We start from the raw sequence: 21,269 nt of genomic DNA on the forward strand, positions 1-21,269 counted from the left end.
AGCCCCACTGCCAAAGCAGAAGCCATAATTGGTCTGTGCTGTTTCAAGGTTGTTTATTCTGTTTATCTCTAACATGTTCTGCTGCCCTGCCGCAGCTCTGTCCTGCAGGGCAGCGTGTGGGGCTCTGCCCTCAGTGGGATGGTACAAACATTAAATACCACAAACTACCTGTGCTGGATTTACAATAACGTGCCAATATCTGTCACCTACGTTGGACAGTGTGTCCCCAGCCTGAACTAACAGAAAAATGCCAACACCACAGTGAAACATGGAGGGCATGAAGAAGGAGAAAAAGGACAAGGCACACCCAATTTCCTCCATCTTGTCCCCTTTGGACCCCTAATCTAGAAACCTAAAATTTTACTTTTGCACCTGTAACACAATTAATTATTATTCATATCAAACACTCAGAGCTGGTAATTCATCCTGTAAGATTGAAAACTCTTTTCCATGGACAGAGATCACAGACAGTGTCTCTGGGGGCTCTGTCCAGGGGGGTTCCTGACCCCTGCCAGGGTCCCAGACCTGCCAGGGCAGCCAGAGGGAAGCTCTGGACTCCCACAGAAATGGAAGGATGCCCCTGTGTCCCGGCAGTAATGCTGTCCCTGTCTTCTATTTCTCCCTCTGTCTCTCCTTCTCCCTCTCTGCTCTCTTTTCTATCCCCCTCTAGCTGGCTCCATATCCTTTTTTTATCAAGAAACAGTTCTCAGATATCATATGGCCACACTGGTGCTTCGTTTTTATCAGAGAAATCCCTCCAAGAGAACGCTTCCCCTTTCAGCAGAATCTGTAAGAACCAAGATGACCCTCCAGGAATGGAAGTTTCCAAGTGCCAAGGTTGTGTAATGAGGTTTAGTAAAACCTTTTAACTTGCTTTCCAGGAAGCTCAGGGGAGTGATGAACACGCTGAAGGCAAGACCTTCCAACAACATCTTCAGAAATCAAAGACACAGTTATATGCTTTTTCCACTGTACATTACAAGTTTAATTGTGCAAAAATACAGTCATCAAGACTTTGCTGAGGATTGGACACAGTTCCAGCGATGTACACAGAAGAAGAACTGTTGTAATTAAAGCAAATAACACTTGTTGAGCCAATCAAGTGGTTCAATACACTGAGATCCTGTTCTCAAGTGATTTAGACAACCTGTATTTAACTACTGTACCTCAAAAGAACAAACAAAACAACACCTGGAAAAGATGGAAGCAGAATAATGAAGTTTAAAACTGCACTAACTCAGTAATAAAAATGGCTTAGGCTTTCCTATCAGTATTTCTTTCAAGCACAGGAAGATGAAGTTTTAACAACCTTTAAAATTGTATTTCAAAATATGAGATACCAATGGTGTTGCAAAAAAAAAAAAAAAAAAAACTACCAAAAAACCAACCATGAAAGTTTTCAGAGTTCTCTCCTCTGGGTCCATGAAATAAAACAAACACCATACCAGCCCCAAAATAATATATATGGATAAGAAAGGCTTTGCAGAATCCCCCTCACCCCCATTATTATCTTCCTGTAGCCTACATCATGGAGAAAAAAAATTTCAAACAATTCCTCTCCTTTGTGCAACCATGTTTTAACACAACCACACTGGACATTTGTAAGGCCGTTCTCAGCAGCTATTTTTTGATCCTAACAAATCTCCATGTTTCTTGTACAAGTGTGTCAACATCTTAGTCCTCCTTTTCTTCTGAACTTGGTTCCCAGTCCGAGTCTTCATCAGTAGGTTCACACTCCTCCTCCTCCTCCTCGTCTATAAAGCTGTCATTGAGGTCATATTCATTGGCTTCACCATCATTGACACTGTCCTTCACAGCCCTTTTTCCTGTAGGGACAAAAATGTCATGTATTCATGTAAATGTAAATGTAAATGTAGAGCTCAAGATCCCTCCCAGAGCCCACAGAGTAAAAACGTCTCTCCTCAAAAGTAAGAATCACCTAAACAGTACATCTATATTCCAATTATGCCTCTAGCTATTGCTAAATGGCTACTCTGACCCTGAATTTTCTGCCTCCATCCATCCATCCATCCATCCATCCATCCATCCATCCATCCATCCATCCATCCATCCATCCATCCATCCATCCATCCTTTATATTGTCTTTGGAAGCTAATAGCTTCACATGAGAAGGAAATCTATATCACTCACCTCCTATGTTCTCCACTTGTCTTCATGCTGGATAGTCTGTGTTTCCCTTCTGAAACTCATTTCCTTCAGAAATGCATTTTGGTAGATGTGTTTCAGCCTTGCTCTCAACATCTGTCACCCCTCTTTTTTTAAATGTCCAAAATTCCTAACTAGCCATGCCCTGTTAATATTCCAATCGTATCTCATTTATCCTTAAGTCACACCTCTGAGTAAAATCATGTTCATTCCTCTGCCTCCCACCCTCCCAGGTTTGCATTCTTACCTCATATAGAAATAACCATGCAGTGATATCAGTCTAGCTAACTTATCTGTTGAGCAGCTGTAACCAATTTTCATATGAAACTATAAATATATATTTTTTTTCTTTAGCTACAGACCACAGCCCAACTCCTAACTCCTTTAATTAACCATAAGCAATTCTCAGCTAACTTTTTAAACCTCAGGTCAGAGCTCCAGACACGAACACCACCACCAGTACCTCATGTAGCCAGACTACAGCCTCCTTCAGTCACACTTTTCTGTGAGTGAGAATGCTCCTGTTGCAGAATTACCTGCCTTTGTATGCTTGCTGCCTTATTGTTGAACAGACTTCAGAGGAAATTAATCATGCCATAATTGGGAAGGCATGCTCATTTCAGGATGTTTCCTCCCAATCTGTCTCAAACCAAGACACATAACCAGCAGAATTTCTTAGCAGAATCAGACTATAGTGATTAATCATGCAGAATTAATTATGTCTCGGAGAGGAAGGGTTAAAAATTAAGATGCTGAATAAAGTAAGAACAAAATCTCCCTTCTCAGACTAAAGTTATGAGAATAATAAACCCAAGAGCTGCTTATCAAAGAAAAGCCCTTTGCCACTTTCACAGCACTGTGAGTATTTTACAGCAGAAGCAGAAATGCTGTCAAAATACTGATAACTTTCATATTCTTCTTACAAATGTAAGAAGTGCATGCTATCCTCTCCCTCCCCATATATCAATGCTTTGATTTTAGCAGGGAGTGATGCACATCCTCTTATGCCTTTCCTTTCCACTTCTTTCTGCTGTAATTTAATTCAGCCCTTCAGCCCCCAAAGCTGATGATTAAGCTCCAAATCTGCCTTTTCTCTAGTAGCCTATCTATAAAGATGACCTTGAAACTTTCTTTGGAAGTATCTCCTTGATGTGGGGGAAAAAAGCTTGCTGACTGCTCCTTCCTAAACATTCTATTTTCAAGTGAGCTTATCAGTTTGCTAGAAAACCTACACAAAAGTATGTAGGAGAATCCTGCATATTCCATGGCTACAGGGTGTTATTCATCTCAGTAGCAACAAGTCATTCAGTAGTGACAATTTAACAACAGCATAACTCTGACTTCTTTTTTCAATTCCTTCCCTACAATTATTCCCCAGTAATTTGCCTCAGCTTATTTTTCAGAACATTCTCTACAGGCAATTCTGGCAGTAATTGGACTTAAAAGCTAAACATGTTAACTTCATGTGGAGGGCTCCCCTCTTCTCTTGGCTGGTGGAATTTAAATGCACTTGTAGGGAATTTAATCCTGCTGTGTCTAATGGTGCAGTTGTGCCAAATATGACAAAATAAAGGTTAATGGAGCCCTTACTGTCTGTCTGATCCTGCAGAGTGTGGTATGATGGCCTTGGGTGTGAACTTGCTGAGCACCACCTTTTATAAGCTTTGTCCTCCACAGAGCTAAGTAAGCCAGTCAACAAGACATTATTATTTTTTTTAATAGTAAATATAAAAAGAACTTAATAAATTAATTCCCTTCTTTCCCATGTGTGCAGAATATCAATTATTCCCCAGTTGGTTCTGAGTAAGAAAAGTTGAATTTGACAGACTGAATTTCACTTCTGTGTGCAAGTTTTACATGCTACAAGAGCAGCACTTCTTCCTTCAGAGTCACCCCTGCACACACAGGGTGCAGGGGGCACCCTAATATTTGGTAAGAAACTTATGAGAGGCACAGCTGCAATTTAAAACCTTCAAGAATAGATCTGGAGTTTTAGATATGCACACAGCCCAGCCTGTTTCATTCAGGGCCTGCTCTGACTCTGTCAGTAGTTTTGTTTGTTTGTTTGTTTGTTTTTGTATTATTGCATTTGTATTTTTAATTTTCCTAGTAAAGAACTGTTATTCCTATCCTCATATCTTTGCCTGAGAGCCTTTTAATTTCAAAGTTATAGTATTTCAGAGGGAGGGGGTTTACATTTTCCATTTCAAGGGAGGATCCTGCCTTCCTTAGAAGACAACAGTCTTTCAAACCAAGGCAGCATGTTTAAAACTTGAATCTGTGTGCCCCCAACATACATAAACTTCTATTCTTTGATCCTAACAAGCCCTGAAACCTCAATACCTCACTGTAAGAGTAAGCAAGTTCATCAGCACATGCACAGATTATCACCAGGAAGTTATTTAAAGGTCAGAGATGGAAAACACCATTTAGCCATATGTGTCTCTCCTTAAAATATGTTTGTTTTCTTGTCTGCTTCTAGGAAAAGATTATATATATTGTATTATATTATATCATACAGATTATCCAGGAAGACTGGCACAAATGCAACTGAAAGAAAACTTGTAAGAAAACAAGAAGGATTTTACTAAAATAATGACTACTTTCTGCTCAGCTAAGTATTATCCAGTATTATAAGTATTAACCATCTCCATCCCCATTAAAGGCAAAAAGAGCCACAGCAGACCAACTGTGTCCCAGGCTGATGTGCCCACTTGTACTTATGGAATACTCACCATTGCTTGGAGCTGGCTGTCGTGTTCCTCTTCCAGTTACTAAAGAAAGGGAAGTTGTCAGTCAGGACAGAGGGAACTCTGCCATAAGGGTTATTCTTAGAGCTGCTACAACAGGAAACTCAACTATTAAACAAATGCTGAAATGGTTGTGCTGTACTTACAGCTATAAAAGCTACTCTGATGCCCCAAAAATACTGTCTTTGTCTTGAATCGTTCCCAAGAGATTACCCAGATAAATTGTTCCTTAAAATTATTACCCCTGCCATCTGTAGACAAATGTCATCAATTCTGACTGGGGGTTTTTAAGCATGAAATTGGAATATTTTAGGGCATTTAAATACTTTGCACTACTGTTTCTATAAATGCTATTCTTTCTTAATAATGTCATAGCCCTCAATCTTCAAAGTAAAATATATTATCATGACATTTTCATAAGTATTCTCCTCTAAACTACTGTTTATTGCATTGTGATTTCATGTGGAAAAACTCCAATCCAATAATCAAGAGAAAGCACCCAAAAAAAAAAAACCAAGAAGTATCCCTTCCAATTCTTTAAGAGCAGAAAAAATGTAAACAGCACATTCCCCTGTGGGTTTTTACCAAATCAAGTTACTGGAATATAAAAAGACTACAAAGTGTTATATTAGGAACTCAAATTCAGTTTTACTTATATTTCCTCCAGGCCTCAAGAGAACATATATGCAAAAATTAGCTCTCAACAGTAAGAAAATCACTGGTAAAAACAACCCAACACAAAAAGATGGCAGATATGGTTGCAGTATTTTGTTTAGAGCACCAGAATACCCTAAAATTTTATCTTACCTCTGAATTTCTTATTTAAAAAAAATCTCAGAAAAAAAAATAATCCTATTACAGAGGGAGCTAGAAATGAAACTTTATTCCCTGCAGGGAGAATAAAGCATTTTATTGAGATGGACTTGATGGTCCAATTCAGAATTTTCTGTGATTCTGTAATATTGAACAAACAGGCCCACCTGGAGGTGCACTGTGCTTGTATTCCACCTTGTGCTGGGGGTTCTTCCTGCAAAGAAGAAAACAGTATAAGCTTGATTCCATCACTTTGTTCCACATTTTAAAAGTGCAGAATTCCCTGGTATTTTATGGATAATTTTTACTTATTAGTCAAGTAATAGCCAACAGATAAAGACAACAAAATTAACACAAAATCCCTTCAAATTATATCTGTTGCTTCATCAGAAGAATAATCCATTTTTCATGGGTGCCTCCTTTCCTCTATCCCCAAAGAATGAAACACAGATTAAGAAATTACCAATTAATGCAACACAGAGTTTATTTTATCTGGAAGGAGATCTAGTTTGGGGTTTAGATAAAGCATCCACTGTACTCCTGAGAAGTATGTTGGCAATTTATACTTATATAAATCTGTATCACTCAGCCTGAGATGGAAAATTCATCTCATAGGTGTTTTTAAGCTAACCACTTTTTCTGCATTAGCTGAGTATCACCAAGGCTTTTTCCTAAGAGCTGTCCTCATTTTGCTAAATTTCATGGAGACCACAGAAAATGTTTCTGTGCAGGAACAATCTTTAACAGCAGCCACCAGTTTCAATATGCTCCCACAGGAATTCTATTGCCTCAAAATATATTTTTCTGTCCATTGTGGTAATTATGCAGCCTGCTAAATATGTAAAACCTAGATACTGAAAAACAAATTGAATACAACAATATTTTGAAGAAAATCAACAGTGCTTAAAAGAAACAGCAGTCAGACATAAACTGGATTTTATTGCTGTTACCTCACTTATGCTTTGTAACAAATCAAATACTGATTAAAATAGTTTTTTTACAAAACCACAAAAAATACACTACCAAAATTTAAACTAAAAGTTACAGATCAAGAACAACATGTAACAATAAATTGCTTATATCAAAGAACAATTTACTGAATGTTGAAAAGAGATACAGTGTTGATCTCCAGGTCACTGAATAGGATCTTTGAACAGTCAAGTTTTCATCTCTGACAGCTGACATAATTACCAAAATAGTGATTTTTACTGAGTCAATGTTAAAAATATGCACAGACTTGGATGCTTTAAGGGTAAGCAGTACATTTTGGAAGGCTACAGCCAAAGTAAACATCAAGAATTAGTCATTAATCTAAACAAGCCTGTAACTCACCTACAGCAGGTGATTTCTCACCTGTAACAAGCTGTTCCATAGGGACACTCAGGCCTGCTGTCATTGTCACCCTGAGCCACCACCTCCACCTGGTGATAGTCATCATCACCAGGGTGACTGAACTGCTGGAAGTGAATGGGATTCTTCCTGCAAAAAGACAAATACACACTGAAACGGACCCATCTCAAGGCAAGAGAGGACATATAAAACATGTTACTGCATCACTGACAGCTCATTTTCCTGTGGCTGCATGAAGAGGAGATTTTAATGTTTAACTTGATGCAGAATGTATGACCTACTTTCAGGATAACAGAAGAAATTTTGTCTTGGCACCTGCTGCAACAGAGGTTAAACCAGGAATTTTCCTATTTCCCATCAGCTTTAAGTTTCAGACCTCCAACACATGCACAGAAGGCTTTATTTGAATTACAAATTAGCATGCTGACATGAAGTTGTACCATAAGACCTTAACAACTCCACGTGTAGCTGAGTTACACCAATGTTAGTGAGGACAGCACAAGACCATCATCCACAATTTCTTGCTCTACAACACTTGAATCCAAGGTGAACAAGTAGGGAACGCAAATTTATGCATCACTGAAAGAACATTTCTACCACTTCTAGGCAAGAACTTTGTACACACACCACTCAAGACTAGGCAGTCATAAACATCACTCAAAGAAGAGTTGTCTTCTTTCTAGAACTGTTGAAAAAGAACACAGAAAATCAAGTTCCCACCTTAGCGAAATTCATCTGATAGACCCAAACAGGCTAAAAAAAATTACATCAAAATTAACATACCAGTAGCAAAAGCAAATCTACTTTTTCCCTATAATTTCTTGAAGACTTTTTTTTCCAAGCATAATACTGAGAAGCAAGAATGAGAGATTTCAAAATAAATTATTTTCCAGAAGACATCTGCAAAATACTTGATTGATTACCTCAATCATTCCCAGAGTACATAATATTTAGTGTGTTTGTGCAAATGATAGAAGTGAGCTGCCTGCCTCAAGCAGGAGGAAAATCAACTTTCAGCTACAGAGTAGTGACTGCTTTAGCTCAGACTTGCTACAGCTGCATTTAGAAGCAGGTATGGAACACACCAAGGACTGTGCAGCCACCCCCACACACAGAAACTTCCTCACTGATCAGAGAAACTCCTCTGAACTCACCAAGTACCTCTTCTGAACTTCACAGAGGAGAGCCAATATTCATTTTAGCCCTTCAACTACCACTATAACAAAAGAGCATTTGTTACAGAAAAGGATGACTTAAACACCGTGAGCTCTGCTGGCCATTCAGGCCTCCTTTTGGCATTTATACCAGATATTTAGTATTAATTATTTAAATCTCCATTTGCCAGGTATCTTTCACTCAGGAAACTCCACAAGCAAGCTACAGATAAACTCTTCTACAAGCCACTTACCAAAGATCCCTTGGATCTACTTACATAGGTGATAGGCTTCTTGTCCTGGTCTTTTGGTGCTTCTACAAACTGTGGGATAATTGAATAATGTTTCACCAGAAACTATTGCAAGGTTGCCATCTTTTATTCCATAACAAATTCTCATGAAGCATCACTTCTTGTGACAAATTCAGACTGGCTGCCTACTTCTTTCCCCATTAAAAATAAATGGGATGAAATTAAATAATTTAGAGGCCATTTGCCACTTTGTTTTCTTCATGCACAGAACTAACATACTTGCAGTAACAGCAAGAATTCTCAGTCACATGAAACAAAATTTATCTTCTGAAAGGGATACAGCAGCAACTGATGTTCTTTGAAGTAATTTTAATCCTTATTCCTACATCAAGATACATACAGCATCCTAGCTGCCAAGGAAAGGAGGACTAATAGTTGTCAATTAGCAGGTTTATTGTATTTCAGGAGATATTTATTTCCTTTTAAAATGTTGATTCAAGACCTACTTGGACAACACCAAACAGCCATTCTTGAAGGAGGGGAAGAAAAGAAACAGGAGAGAAAGGAGGAAGAGCAATGAAAGAGTTGTGATGTACAAGTTCTTTTCACTAGGTTTCAGGAGTCTCTTGGCCAGTAGATGATGCTCCTCAAATTATACATTACCTGTGGAGCACCTCAAACATGTCCTATCTCTTGAACATGTCCTACCTCAGATGCTCAGTAGAAACATCCTATTTTATCTTAGCTTTACCTGGCTAATTTATATTCTATGTGTAGTGCAACAATACCCCACAAAATGCAAGGAAGCAGAGAAGTGCATAGCTAATAAGCACATATTATAACATTATAAAAAATGTTCTGTCATTTGTTTCTCATCAGACCCCTGTTCAACAAAAGGGTTTTTTCCAAATCAAAGCTTATAACAACTTTACAATTTTCTCTTCCATAGCTAATACATTATTTCTGAATAACAAGCTACACCAAGCTAGTTTTAATTTTGCTTTACCTGTAACAGCTACTTCCATACTTGCAAGGTATCCTCTTATGCTGCATCTTTTTGGAGCTTTCTGAAGCATCTGCACTTCTGGCTGAATCAGAAACCTCAGTGCTGCAGTCCAGATTTGCATCAGGCTCAAGAACGCCCTCCTGGGCACCAAGATATTGGGAAGTCCTGCCCCAGTGAGTTTGTTGGCTTGTAGAACCAGCAATGTGCTCTTTGGTTTCTGTTTCCTCAATTCTGTTCTCTTCACTGGAGTTCTGACCTACTCTTTTAGTCCATTTGCTCTGCAGCTGACGATCATTTTTTTCCAGAGAACTTCCAGGGTTCTTTGTTCCAGCCTTGCCACTTCCTTCCGTATCTCTCATGACAGTCTCAAGAGGAAATCCAGATGTATTCTGTGGAATAAGGTTACATTTTGAAGAACATGAAAATGTACACTCCTCAGAATTAAAAGGTTTGAAGTAAAACTGTGCCTCACCATCTCTGCTTTCAAAATCAGTCACAGAACAGCCCAAGTTAGAAAAAACCTTGAAAGATCATCTGGTCTAGACTTTAAAAACCTTCTGCTCCACCTCCCAAACTCAAGTTCACTGCTAAACACAGCTGCTGAATGAAAACCTCAAGTTCAGGAAACACACAGAGAAAAACTTCTCTTCAAAGAAAAACTTCTCTTCAAAGAAAAACTCATCTAACAGTTTCCTTCCTCAGCTTCAGTTCCCTCACATGACCTGTCTTCTCATCACCTCAGTTTGTGAACAGTCCAAGAACTAGTTTAAATTAACTTACAATTTAAAGTACTGCTCCTGAAAAATTAATGGGGATTGTGCAGGTGAAGATGTAGTAGACTGTAGAAGAGTGTAGACTCCTACCCATTAATCAATTTAAATGATTAAGGAATCACTTACTAATTTAATGAGTTTCTTAATAATTTAAGCACCAAGATACATGGAGTATATATGTATTTATCTATACAGAAGATATATGGGAAGTCAGGACACATATCCTGAGGTTAATCCCACACTGATACATCTTAAATGCTTCGGCTCACGACTCTAAATCACAACAGTCTGTCATAGACACCATTAAGCAAATATTTCAGTTTTGACACTAACTGCATTTTAAATTTTGGGGAAAAAAATGTACATTTAAAATAAGAAGTGTGTTCTTTAGAAAAAAAATATGAAATACACAACTGAGGAAAAAACTGTCCTGACAATCTGGAAGCATATTACATTCAAGGCTGAACTACTTTGATACATCATAGAACTATTCAAAGGTCTGTGCTTTCTAAAGATTATCTATGTTTCCCCTCCAGTAAATTTAGACTTAGTTTACACAGGTGTGTTTTGCAGAGCTTGAAAATCAGCCAGTGATTTCCTGTTTTTGTTCCTTTCCAAGCAAGTCTCATAAAATGTTATCCAAAACCAATTACATTTGAGCAGCAACTTGATTAAGGAAGGGCAAAGTCAGCATTAACATCAGATGATCCTGACAGAAGCATATTTAGTGACTCAAAGACAACTCCCAAAATACAGCTCAGCAATCAACTGCAATTTAAGAAATAAATCTTCCTCTGCAAAAGAAAGCATAAATTACTGTTATTTGCCACTGCCACTTGTGAGTTCTCTTCCACCACTGCCTGTATGTGCATGAGGACACAGAAGGCTCACACTGATGCTTGGTTACACACCAGGCTGTGATCCAGGGAAACTCAGCACTGGGACAGCTTCTGGTGGCTGCTGCCAACCACAACAATTCAAATATTTTTGCTTTCTTCCCTACAGAACATTCTCTCCATCACCTCAAACACGACAACAGGACCATGATTTAGGCTCTGATATCCAAATTACAGTCTTTCAGAGCTCTCTATGGTTACTACTCTTGCTTGCCCCAGTACATCAGTTTCTCTGCAAAGTCCTGAAAGCAATTTCTTGAACTGTACTTGAGATTAAAATGATTTATGAAATTATTAGGTGAAAATAAGTAAGATTTCCTACTTACAGATTGCAAAATTTAATAATTCATTATGTAGTCACTCATTTTATAACCTGGCAAAGAGAAAACAGCTCAGCAGCTGTCATTAATGGACCTAGTGGACCACTGTTATACCAAAACTACTACTACTACTTGTTCTCCATGCACAGTTTGTTTCAATTAACCTTAAAGCCAAAATTCTGCCCTGAGCCAAAAAGTTACCTGAGATGAACAAACAGGGATAGAAAGGCAGCTCCTTTTCCCTTGATCTTGCTCTCCACCTTCAAAATCCTCTATAGTTTCTTCAGAAGCCAATCTTTTCTTCTGCTGTACACGTACTTCTGAGTTGAATGACTCTGTATGACCTTCTCCCCTTCCTTGGCCTTTTTTCTTTCTGCTACCTTAAAAAAAAAAAAGACAATGGGTACTTTTGGAATGCAACTTTCTCGTGAAATCCTGACACTAGAAATTATTAAAGCAGAGCACTGGGCACACGGCATGAGAAACAGCAGCAGTTGTGAGAAAGACTTTTTAAACAATTCCAATGTTTGCATGTGTCCCCAGTTCCCTCAAATCAGCCTTCAGATACATCTCCAACACACAGCTCCTAATCTCAACACTAACACAACCAAAACATTCAGTCTTTGAAATAAACATTATATTCACACATATAACAAAAGTTATAGCACTGGCAGAGAAACAAACAAATGGACAAGCAAACCCCACTCTCCCAAAAATACAAAACAAAAGAACAAACATATGAAAACTATCACACCAGTACAGCACTCAACACCATGCAATTTTTATATAAATATGGCAGGAGGGAAAAGTCTAGATATAGAGGGGGGATGTAAGAAAAAAATACTGAAAGACAGCTTTCCTTTGTCATCTTGTAATTTTTTCCAAACTAGCTTTAGATGAAAAGAATAGGCAGTGTGGTGGAGGACACATGACCAAACCCTTCTGCCTGCAAAACCTGTGAAATTAAGAATCTAAATTTAGAAGAGCAAAACATCAGTGTGGAGAAGGTTAGGAATTAAAGAGACAGAAACTACTTAGAATTTACATATAAAATAGTCAAGTTTATAGGAAAGGGCTCCTGAACATCCAACGCTCAGCTGTACAAACAGAGTTTATTATCTGGCATTAAAAAAAAAAGAACAGAATGAAAATTAACTGATGAAAAAAGAGCTCTACAACACCCATAGGACTGATGACAAAGGAGACAACAGAAGTCAGTCTTTGTCAGCTGCCCCACACAGAGCATGGAAAGAGAAGTAGCAAATTATACTTCCTACCACCATCATTATAATTGTAAAAATTGTATCAAAGCACAGAAATGCATATTGGAACGCAATCGTTGTCCCACTGCAAACCTACCTCCTGTCATAACAGGCTTGGAAACCCTCTGCACCAGAAGATCTCTTTCCAGCATCCAAGATGGAAGCACTCTCTTTCTTTGAATAGATTTTGACTGTTTGCTTTCATTATCGTCAGACAGAGGAACCTGAAAGAACATTTACTGGTTAGTGCCTTTATCCAGTTACAGAAGAGTGGTGGGAAACCAGACCACAGTTTGCACTCAGTTATGCCCTTCAAAAGCTGTCTAGATAACAACCTACTTTTTGTATGGGGGCCATTGCTCAAATATTTTACTTTTTTTTTTTGCAGTTTCCATCCACTCAGAAAAACAACATTTATAGGAACCTTTGTGCAGTAAAAACAAAAGAAAATGAAACAGAATATTCTTAGATATTTGGAATAAATTTCTAAAAGGCTACAAACTGAAAGATCCATAGAAGAGCTTTACCACCACCTTGCTCTAGTTTCCCTACATAGATAAAACAGAAAGAGCAAGTTTAACAAAAGCCTATTTGTCCAAGAAAAAAAACAGCAAAAAGCTGCAAACATAAAATCTTTCTTGCATTGCTACAATTTATTTCTCCAGAAAGTAACCAGACTCTAAATCTCTGAGAGTCACATTCATTATTTACTGAAAACAACACTATCCTTTTGAATTTCCTGAGCCAGTCCACCCCAGGGATCTCAACCACAGCAAAGGCTGACATTTCATTTGTATAGAGAACATAACACCTCCTTAACTTTCAACACGTGCTTACAAATATTAAACTTAATTAAAATCTTAAACACCCACCAAAAATCTGGAGGTAGCATCATTATTCCTCATTTTTGCAGCTCCCTGTACCTCAGAGCTGGCACATGCTGGTTCCATTAACAATGGAATACAGGACATCTCAACAGCATGAACAGTTGGTGCTTCTGCATCAGCCTCCTGATTTTTTTCTGACAAAACAAAAGACAATTTTATCTACTCACACGCTGCAAATATAAACATGAACTTTTGAGTCAAACACAAAAGTTGGTCTGAATGTTTGCCATTAACAAATGCAGTTTGAGAGTGACCATCAACATCCTCTTAGCATCAGCTTACAGAGGAAATAAATGCACCTTCCTTTTACCTCACACCTAAAGAGTTTTGAACAAAAGACTCTATAATAACTGCTGACCACGACTGTGGTGTTTTTGGGTTTAAGTACATAATTTACACTGGTTGCTGCCATGACAAAACTTTGAGAAAGCTGAAACTGCATCTCAGAATTTGCTTTATGGTAAATCTGCACAACTCCCCAAAATCTGATCCTATCCTAAAAGTCAGGCAACGATTTTAGGATGCAGTTTTCAGGACCAGATGCCCAATGGATCAAGCACTTCCCAGCAAGTTCTCACCACAGGCTATCGAGGTGACACTAGATACACCGGCGCTAGTTTCAAAAGCCTCAATTCAGAGCCACTGCATCTGAAAAGCTTTTTAGGTTATGAAAGCACACCCAAACTGCAACTGTTTTTCCTTCAGCACATTGCCCTTCCACTACTCAATTCACCAGCATAAAAAATCAAGGAAAAACTAGTCTAACTGGTGCAGTATTCCCTGCACAGAAGCACTAGGGTGTCTCTGCCAACCTGCTGAAGACCACCCTCGGTCAGGGGTGGCTCTGCGTGGTGAAAAAACTTCTCCTCCAACCCGAGCTTCCAAAGAAAGGCTCAGCAGTCTCTGTTGTTCAGTCTCATGGTTGTTTATTACAAGTTATCTAGAAGATTTTCTCCTTGAGCTGCTGTGGTTTGCTCACAGCTCAGGCAGAGGCACACACACACCCTGACATCCTCTCTGACTCCTGACTGCTTCTTCTCTCCCCCTGCCCAGGGCTGCTGCTGTCTTTTATATGGTACATTACGTGTTACATGGTTACAGTTTTTCCCAATGCCTATTACCTATATTAAATGGTGCTTTTCTATCTTTTATATGTACATTACGTGTGACATGGTTACAGTTTTTCCCCAATGCCTATTACCTATATTAAATGGTGCTTTTCTACTCTAAACCAATCTGTGAGTGCCAACATCACCAAGAACATGGAGGTAAGGAAGAAGAAAGAGGGAGGACAGGGCAGGCCCAAATCCCTCCATCTTAAACCCTCTGACCCCCATGTAAAAAACGGAAACCCCCCTGTACAGCACTCAAAAATTCTTCCCTGTACTTTGTGACTACTTCTACTATAATATCTAAACTTTTGTGACTTCTTGTTCTTCCTGCAAGGTTGGTAAATCATTCCATGGCTCAAACCCAAAATCACAGCTGTTTCCAGCTGCCTGCCAGGGTCTCAAATGCTTCTGACCTGGGCCTGGAACCTCCAAAAATGTCTGAGGGACATTTTGAGTTCCGACACCAACCCTTCCAGAACTTGCTGCACTGCAGAGACCACACACTGACCAGCTGAACTTTCTCTTTGTCACCCTGAGAAGAGCAGCACCAAAGGCTGAGCTCTGCCTCACCCCTCCAGCTCTGCAGGGTCTCACAAAGCTCCAGGATGGGCGAGGTTCAGCGGGACCACCAGGGGACATCCAGCCCCAGCTCCCTGCTCAAGAAGGGTCATCCCAGAACACATGGCACGGGATGGCATCCAGATGGTTCTGGAGATCCCACTGAGAGATATTCCCACTCCTCAGCCTCTCCGGGCAATCTGTTCCACGTGCAGCCACTGCACAGGAAAGAATTTCGTCCTTATAGCCAGCTGGAACTTCTGTGCATCAGTATCTGCCCACTGCCTCCTGTCCCACAGCTCTGCACCAGTGGGCACAGCCCGGTCCATTCTTTTGGCACTCTTAGATATACTGATGAATGAGGTCCCCTCTCAGCCGGCTCTTTTCGAAGCTGATCAGGCCCAGCTCCCCCAGCCTTTCCTCCCATGAGGGATGCTCCACTCTCCCAAACATCCCCGCCGCGGGAGCCGAGCTCTCCCTGCCCCATCCACCCTCGGCGGAGCCGCCTCGGAGCTCCAGCGCTGCCCTCGGAACCCCGCGGCTGCGGCACGAACCGCTCCGGGCCCGGCTCCCTCCGCGGGGCCGGGCCGGCCTCACCTCCAGGCTGCCGGAGCCGCCGGGACGGGCACGGAGGTGCTGCCGAGCTCCGCGGGAGCCGCCGGGACGGGGTCGGAGGTGCTGGAGAGCCCCGCAGGAGCTGCCAGGACGGGGTCGAAGGTGCTGCCGAAGGCGGCAGGGACGGGGTCGGAGGTGTTGCCGAACCCGGCAGGAGCCGCCGGGACGGGGTCGGAGGTGCTGCCGAGCCCCGCGGGAGCCGCCGGGACGGGGTCGGAGGTGCTGCCGAGCTCCGCGGGAGCAGCCGGGACGGAGACGGAGGTGCTACCGAGCTCCGTCGGGACAGGGCCAGAGGTGCTACCGAGTTCCGCAGGAGCAGCCCGGATGGGGACGGAGGCGCTGCCGAGCCCCGCAGGAATCGCCGAGACAGGGTCGGAGGTGCTGCCGAGCCCCGCCGGAACAGGCACGGAGCTGCTGCCGAGCTCCGCGGGAGCCGCGGGGACGGGACCGGAGCTGCTGCCGAGCTCCGCGGGAGCCGCCGCCGGCTGATGACGCGCGGCCGCCCCGTGACGCGCGGCTTCTCCGGGCCGCCCGGCGGCGCCGCCTCCGCGGAGCCGAAAGTGGGGAGATTCGCCCCGAAAGTGCGGAGATTCGCCCCGAAAGTGCGGAGATTCGCCCCGAAAGCGGCGGCCCGCGGGAGGGTGGCCGGGACATGGCGGCAGGCAGGCAGCCGGCACGGAGCTCCGCCGGCGGCGGCCGCCCGCGCACGGAGAGGCCGCAGTGACGCTCCGCCGCCCCGGGGCCGCGGGGATGGACCGCGACAGCGCCGAGGGAGGGAGAGGAGGAGCGGCTGACTTGGTGTCTGCCCTTCCTCCCGAGATCAGCTGCCGGATTTTCAGCGGGCTGGATGTCGAGAGCCTGTGCCACGCGTCCGTGGCCTGCAAGGGCTGGCACCGCCTCATCGAGGGCAGCGAGCGGCTGTGGCGGCGGCACTGCCTGGCCGTGCGCGCCGTCTGCCAGCGGGAGATCGACGGCGACCGGGGCCACGGCTACTCCTGGAAGGTAAAAACACCTCACCGGCAGTGACACGGGTGGGAATGTCCAGGGCCAATAGAAAAGTGTAAGGAAGTGACATCCAATGTCGCGCCCGGCCCGGGGTGCTGAGGGGGGATGCGGTGTGGCGCGGCTCGGGGCGCGTCCCGCCAGGCGGACAGCTGGGAATAAATACACCGGGAATAAATACACTGGGAATAAAGCAAGGCTGGCCCTTTTCCCACCCGGGATACAACCTTCCCCCCTCGCATTAGTCCTCCTTCCCGGGGCAAAGGCCACATTCCCTCAGGCAGAGAGAATGGACATGACTCCGCTCGGCAGTTTCTGCTCTCTGCTTGTATTTGTGGGAATAGGTGTGCTGGATAGGAATGACTGCCTGAAAAAGCATCCTGGGTAGTGCTGTCTCAATGCATCTCAAGTGAGACGCATTCAGGAGTTTAAAAAAAAAAAAATGGGGAATAGAAAAGGAAATGAGCAGGAGTTTTTATAATTTTTTTTAGAAAATCGCCCCAGATGCAGACTGCTCTGAGGAGTTTGCATCGGGTGCAGCTCCAGAATGATCTCTCACTGATGAATCCAGCCTGGAAGCTGAGATAGATCAGGAGTTGATAAGGTAGACCAGGTAGCTGGTTCCACACATTACTCTGGGCCAGCTATAGGGTAATCTCCCACCTTATTTAAACTGGTGTGTTTGAGGGGTGAAAAGAGAGAAGCAGCAACAAAAGAAACAAAAGCAGCCCCTGGATTCTGACATTTCAATAAATTTTCTGCAGTATGAGGCACAGCCATGAGCAGATAGTGGTTACCCTTTCAGTGTACAGATCTTGCATCCCTTGCACAGCAATTTCCTGAACTCCCTGCGCTGATTGTCAGTTTTATCTGGAGGGGATTTGAAATAGAAGCTACAAACACGCCAAGTCTACATTTTCTTGTCCTTAAAGTACCTGGCAGAAGAGAAGAACCCAGCCAGCCTCCAAACTATAGAAAGGTCACAACCTAAACAGAAAGTGAAAGGTGCCTTTTTTAAGGAGTAAGATAAATTCCTGGTTTGGGTTTTTCATCTTGACCACTAAAGAATTGAGGAAGGAACAGAAAAGTTGGAAGTGGAACATGTTCTGCTTCTCGGCAGCACTGCACCTTCCTGGGGTTAAGGTCTAGATAGCCAAAGGCACATTCCAAATCCCTTTTCTAGCACTACTGTTCTAGTATAAACTTGTAATATTGATTGCATTTTAAATTGGTTCCATTCTGAAATCTGACTCTATGTTTTTTCCACCAGATTACACTGTTGAGAAACTATTGGAAAAGCAAAGTGAAGCAAGAATGGCTTAGTGGAAAATACAGCAACATTCCTTCTCAATTCAGTTTGCCAGACAAAAGCATGTATCCAATGGATGTCGACACATGGGGAGAAATCTTGGAAGCAGAACTTGAGAGATGATAAACCAGTGCTGATTCTTGCAACTCAGAAAACTTTTGCCAATGGCAGTCACACTGTATGGCAGTTGTGAAACTGATTTTGAACTGATTATGAATTTATGATGAAAACGTCTCCAAAAAAAAGTTATGGGCATCTTTTTTAAATTTGCATTTTAGTGTATTAATTTTATGCAAAATTCTAAAGGCTACTAAATCTTCAGTTGTAATTTATATTTATAAATTTAACATTCTACTGCACTATCAAAAATATGCTGATTATCGTTTCAGTTTGCACTTTTTGTTTAAGAAGAGATGATTTTTATATTAAAAAAAAAAAAACAACCCCTAAGGTAGGTGTGTTTGACCTTTTGATATGAAATGTATTGTATCAGCAGCACATGAGAGCTCACAGAGAAGGGGAAGGGACAAATCCAGACACTGGAAAGAATCCTCTGGGCAGCAATCCCCTCCAAGTCAAAAGTGAGAGAGAGCGAGGAGCTGAGCCCAGCCCCTCACTAAAATCTCTCTGTATCTCTGCCCTTTCCAAGGAAAAATAAACCCTCACCTATAAGAGTGCACCCCATCCCCCTTGGCTACATGTTTTGTCTCTCTTAAGTACCATTATTATCATTTTTTAGGCAACAGATGGGAGAAAAATCCTTGAGAGAAAAAGGGGAAAAAAAAAGAAAAATCCTAACCTCCAACGAGTCTGGGTGACTTCTGTCTTAACTCAGAGCAAAGAGCATTCCTAAATATAGAGGATGTAGCAAAAAGATCAATGAATTGCAAACACTGCTTCCACTATTGTCAGCTGTTCTGCTCCAAGATTGTTAGTGCAAATTAAAAAAAAATAAAACCAACAGAAAAAGGCACACCCAAGCACATTGAGGGTACTGCTTCACTCCCTGCTCACAGAATGTTTTACCCTGACTTAAGAGAGTATAAAGTGCAAAAAGTGCATCTAAGTTAATAAAGAAGAAAACATTTCTAGCAGTACATTCTCATCACCTCAAAACTCCCCAGTTTTTTAATCATAACATAGGGAAACTGCACAATAACGGATCTGGTCCCTCACCTTTCTCATCCAGCCTTCTCTGTTACCTCCAGTCTGTAACTCCCTGACATTTATCCCCTATTCCTCCTCCTCTCAGGCCCTTATGCTGTAAATTCTCATGTATTTGTCTCAGGATAGAGTTTGTAAATAGAATAATATTCAAGTATGAAGCCTAAAACAGTTACTTCACTGTGCACTTAGCTGTAGCTTTTCCCCATTCTTGAATAAGCATTAAGAATCCTCAATATCTGTTGTGTCTCTGGTCAGATCAGGTGGCTGTGCCTCTTTTAATCTAGGAATTAAACATGCATGCAACAAGGCCTGCATCTTTAAAGCTGGAGTAACAGTGGTGTAAATTCTTGTGAAAAATCTATTACTGAGGGGAAAAAAAATATTTTAATATAAATCCACATAAAAACAAAGTTTTCTTCCTCTCCCTACTCTGACTCCTTCCTTTAAGGGTCTTAATTCCCCCCTGGAGATTTCATTACATCAATTCTGATCATCTGTTCTCCTCTCTGCCCCTGCACCATCTACTCAGCCTCCCATCTTTGCTGCAGGATGGATGTGTTCCCTTCCCTTAAAAAACATCCCAGCAGCATCCAGTGCTGCCCTCCTTGCACCTCCTGGTTTGGGCTCATCTCTTGCCCCTTCTGCCCTGCCAACAAAAGCCACTGAAATGCAAGAAATAGGAAGATTGTACCTAAATTAGCACTCCTGTGGGTGTCCTTCCCCAGAGAGTGTGCTCAGCAGCTAAAACCACACGTGTAAAGCCCTCACCACGCAGGGCATGCATTAGCTACCCTCACACCTTGGCTGGTGAAACCCTTTTTCCACTCCAGTGCTTACCTCTTACCCACACTTTTTTTTGCTGAAGTGCAAAGTTCTACTTTTGCAAACCCCCCTGAGTTTCCATTCTCATGCCATTTTTGTGCCCCTGACACTTGGAAGGTGTCAGCTACAGAAAGGTGCCCAGGGCTTTCCATTAGCCACCTGTGATGCCTCAGGTTTTAGCTTTTCTATTTTTCAGATTCTCTGCTGCTTTAGCATGCACTTCTGAGCTTCATATTAGAGGATGGGAAGCTCTCTTCACAGAGTAGGTAGACAAAACAATTCCTTCTCTATCTGGGGATCAAGGACAAATGATCCAAGTTTCAGGCCCAAGAAACAATTAAACAATGTGGACTGAAGAGAGAAAAACAAGGAGGATGGGACTTCATGGGCTAAAGTTGTAACTGGACACTTAAATCCAACAAGCAAATGAACCAGAACTTATAAAAGTGAGAGACCCCGTGAGCGCGCGTGCATTTTGTGATCATTTTGGGTTCATCTTGGGTATAACCCTGGCTGGGCTCTTGTGCTGTCCAAGCTGGATCCATTGAGACCTTTTAATAAACACCTACTTTATTCTTGAGCTCTGACTAGTTTTTGTTTTAGGTCAGCCTTCACTGGGCATCACCTGGCCTTCCTGCCACTCACCGTCCTGCCCACCTGGTTTTCCTTGGATACAGAGCACATGAATTTTGGTGTGCAGAGCTGTTTGCAAATGTTTTCTGCCCATACAACTCCACTATGCAACAGGGCCTTAAACCAGCCAGGCTTCTGTGAGGACAAAAGGCTTCCCTCCTGCACAAAACCCTGCACAGCTGGATATCAAAAAAACCAGCACTGAAGCTCAGCTGGAGGGCCCCCCAGACCAACATTTTATTTCTGCATCTCCAAAACCACCTGTGGTGTTTTTAATAACACCCATTAGTGTTACAGAAGCCTCTTTACAGCTGCTCATTGTTGCAGTGCTCCATTTTTGAAGTGACTGGCTGACAGTGTGGCTTTATTTCATCATGGTGCAGGATGTGGCTTTGGGCCATCACCATCAGCTGACTAAATGAA

At 42.1% G+C, this 21,269-nt stretch overlaps 2 protein-coding genes across 2 annotated transcripts; one reads left to right on the forward strand and one right to left on the reverse strand.

Annotated features, from left to right (window-relative positions):
- Nucleotides 1-961: 961 nt before the first annotated feature.
- Nucleotides 962-16,424, reverse strand: APLF (aprataxin and PNKP like factor). The gene is made up of 9 exons (XM_072927629.1): nt 15,896-16,424; nt 13,614-13,762; nt 12,835-12,965; nt 11,681-11,855; nt 9,491-9,879; nt 7,083-7,208; nt 5,897-5,943; nt 4,902-4,940; nt 962-1,826 (listed from the first exon to the last, which is right to left on the reverse strand). The coding sequence occupies exons 2-9, from the start codon at nt 13,710-13,712 to the stop codon at nt 1,675-1,677; spliced, it is 1,158 nt and encodes a 385-aa protein (XP_072783730.1). The 5' UTR covers nt 13,713-13,762; nt 15,896-16,424; the 3' UTR covers nt 962-1,674.
- Nucleotides 16,424-20,793, forward strand: FBXO48 (F-box protein 48; the record flags this gene model as incomplete). The annotated part of the gene is made up of 2 exons (XM_030269384.4): nt 16,424-16,915; nt 18,186-20,793. Coding segments are annotated over 2 exons (654 nt in total), but the record flags the coding sequence as incomplete, so codon positions are not given.
- Nucleotides 20,794-21,269: the final 476 nt, after the last annotated feature.

Source organism: Taeniopygia guttata, chromosome 3, assembly GCF_048771995.1.
Source record: "Taeniopygia guttata chromosome 3, bTaeGut7.mat, whole genome shotgun sequence".
NCBI classification, from domain to species: domain Eukaryota; kingdom Metazoa; phylum Chordata; class Aves; order Passeriformes; family Estrildidae; genus Taeniopygia; species Taeniopygia guttata.